We start from the raw sequence: 2,620 nt of genomic DNA, 5'->3' as shown, positions 1-2,620 counted from the left end.
CCAAGAATCGCTTTAATTTGGGAGGATCTTCTTTAAAATTAGATCTCCATATTAGAATTCACGCGGGCGTACGTTCTTATCAAATGCTCTAGGCATTCTTCTTTGGTATAACTGCCCATGGCATACTGTTGTTAGTTTTTTCTCATCCATCAAATTCAGCTGATCTAACCTTGATTGAACCCATTCTGTCTCATCCAATTCTGCCTCTTTCAGAATCCTTAAGGAAGGAATTTTCACCTCTATTAGCAAAACAGCTTCCATACCATAGACCAGCGAATATGGAGTTGCCCCAGTCGACATCCTTACCGTGGTCCGATAAGCATGAAGGGTGAAGGGAAGCATATCATGCCAATCTTTATAAGTGATAGTCATTTTTCCAATTATTCACTTGAGATTTTTATTGGCAACTTCCACAACTCCATTCTTCTGGGGTCGGTATGATAATGAATTGAGATGTCATATCTTATATTGGGCACACAACTTCTGAATCTTCGGACCATTTAAATTATTGGCTTTGTCAGTGACAATCTCACCGGGAAGACCATACCGGCAGATAATGTTATTCTTAAAGAACTTCAGAAATGTGTTTTGAGTGATGTGAGCATATGAGATAGCTTCAACCCATTTAGTAAAGTAATCAATGGCCACCAAAATGAACCTATGTCCATTGGATGCTTTTAGATTAATTAGACAAATTACTTCGATGCCACACATTGCAAAAGGCCATGGTGAGACAAGATTATAGAGTTGATAAGGAGGGACATTTATCTTATTAGCATAAATTTGCCATTTGTGATATTTTCGGAAGTGCTCAATGCAGTCTTTTTCTAAAGTAGTCCAGAAGTAATCCCGCCTTAGGATCTGCTTAGCCATCATATACCCATTGCTATGAGTAGCACAGTTCCCTTCATGGGTTTCAAAAAGAATCCTCCTTACTTCTTTTGCATTCGTGCATCTCAATAACTCACCGTTGGAGGTTCTCTTATACAAGATTTTGCCACTGGGGAAGTATCCCAGCGCTAACCTTCTTATCATTCTTCTTTTGTTTCTGCTTACCCTAGGAGGGTATTCTCTATTTTTTATGTACATCTAAATATCATGATACCAAGGTTTGCTATCTGTTTCTTCTTCAATCATAAAGTAGTATGCTGGCTCACTCCTTGCTTTAATTTGTAATAACTGCATTATCTGCCCTTCCTCCATTTGAGTCATCACGGCTAAAGTAGCTAAGGCATCAGTAAATTGGTTCTTGTCACGGCACAGGTGAGTGAAGGAAATCTCTTCAAATTCCTTGATTAGTTTGAGGAGATATTTTTTATACAATATTAGTTTCGGGTCTTTTGTTTGCCATTCCCCTTTGACTTGGTAAATGATCGGAGCTGAATCCCCATGCACCTCTAATTTCCTCATCATCATTTCAATGGCAGTCTGTAAGCCACTCATGCAGGCTTCATACTTTGCTACGTTATTAGTACAACCAAATCTTAGCTTAACGGTTATTGAAAAATGTTTTCCATCTGGGGCTACCAGCACTATCCCAATCCCATTATCAGATAAATTGACTACTCTGTCAAAATACATTTCGCACATGTCATCGATTCCCTCCACATCATCGCCTACTGCATTAATATACTTATCTGAGAATTTGAAATCCAGAGCCTCATAATCTTTGATTGGGTTTTCAGCCAGGAGATCAGCTATCATACTTCCTTTTACCGCCTTTCTTGTCATATAGACAATGTCACATTGAGAAACTATGACCTGCCATTTTGCTATTCTTCCAAGTATGAACGGGCTTTCAAATACGTACGTGATTGGATCCATTCTGGAGAGGAGCCACGTTTTATAATTCAACATGTAATGTTTGAGTCGATTCACTGTCCATGCCAATGCACAACAGGTTTTTTCCAGGAATGAGTATCTTAACTCGCATTCGTTGAGTTTCTTGCTTAAATAGTAAATGGCTCTTTCCTTCCTCCCAGTGTCATCATGTTGTCCCAGAACATAACCCATCGAGATGTACTGAGCTACTTTAACCGCTTGCAATCCAACGGCAAGGAGTTAAACTTATAAATTAAAGGTCATGATTGGAAATGATTTGACTCCTCAAGCACTTCTGATCTCTATAGGTCATTCCTCGGTCTACCCGATGTCTCATTATGGTTGATTGATCTGAGACTTCTTATTTCGATCTTCATCCACTCTTCCCACATTCGATCTTTTCTTGCTTCCCGATCCCTCCTTCTATTTCCTGATTTCTTTATTGATCAGTTCTTGATGAGATTGGAAAAATACCAAACTAAGAACGAATGAGCGTTAATTCAATTCCCAATTAATTGGACAAGTCCAATCACAAATCTTAAGATCGGTTATCGAACATGACTGCTTAAAGAGCTCGGCAAACATTAAGCGTAAATATGAGATTAGGAAACCTTTGAAAATACTTGATTTGAGACCAGGTCTCTGTCCAATTTTGCTAAGTTCAGGATCAGTCATAAATCGGATAAGATATTAACTTGGTTAGATATTTGAACATTGCGAGCGAGATCTGATCCAGAAACTTTCTGGAATTACCTGAAATTTGGGGTTAGGGGATCAGAAAACTAAATGCAGACCGATA

The 2,620-nt window shown here is 38.7% G+C and overlaps 1 protein-coding gene across 1 annotated transcript; it reads right to left on the bottom strand.

The window, feature by feature from the left end:
• Positions 1-456: 456 nt before the first annotated feature.
• On the bottom strand, positions 457-1,824 carry LOC131178346 (uncharacterized). The gene is made up of 2 exons (XM_058143304.1): positions 1,181-1,824; positions 457-1,072 (listed from the first exon to the last, which is right to left on the bottom strand). Exons 1-2 carry the CDS (start codon positions 1,822-1,824, stop codon positions 457-459), a joined length of 1,260 nt encoding a protein of 419 aa, XP_057999287.1.
• Between the last annotated feature and the right edge of the window lie 796 nt (positions 1,825-2,620).

This window comes from Hevea brasiliensis, chromosome 3 (assembly GCF_030052815.1).
Source record: "Hevea brasiliensis isolate MT/VB/25A 57/8 chromosome 3, ASM3005281v1, whole genome shotgun sequence".
Classification (NCBI taxonomy): domain Eukaryota; kingdom Viridiplantae; phylum Streptophyta; class Magnoliopsida; order Malpighiales; family Euphorbiaceae; genus Hevea; species Hevea brasiliensis.
Note: the sequence above shows the minus strand (reverse complement) of the source record. Positions and strands in the feature narration are given on the sequence as shown.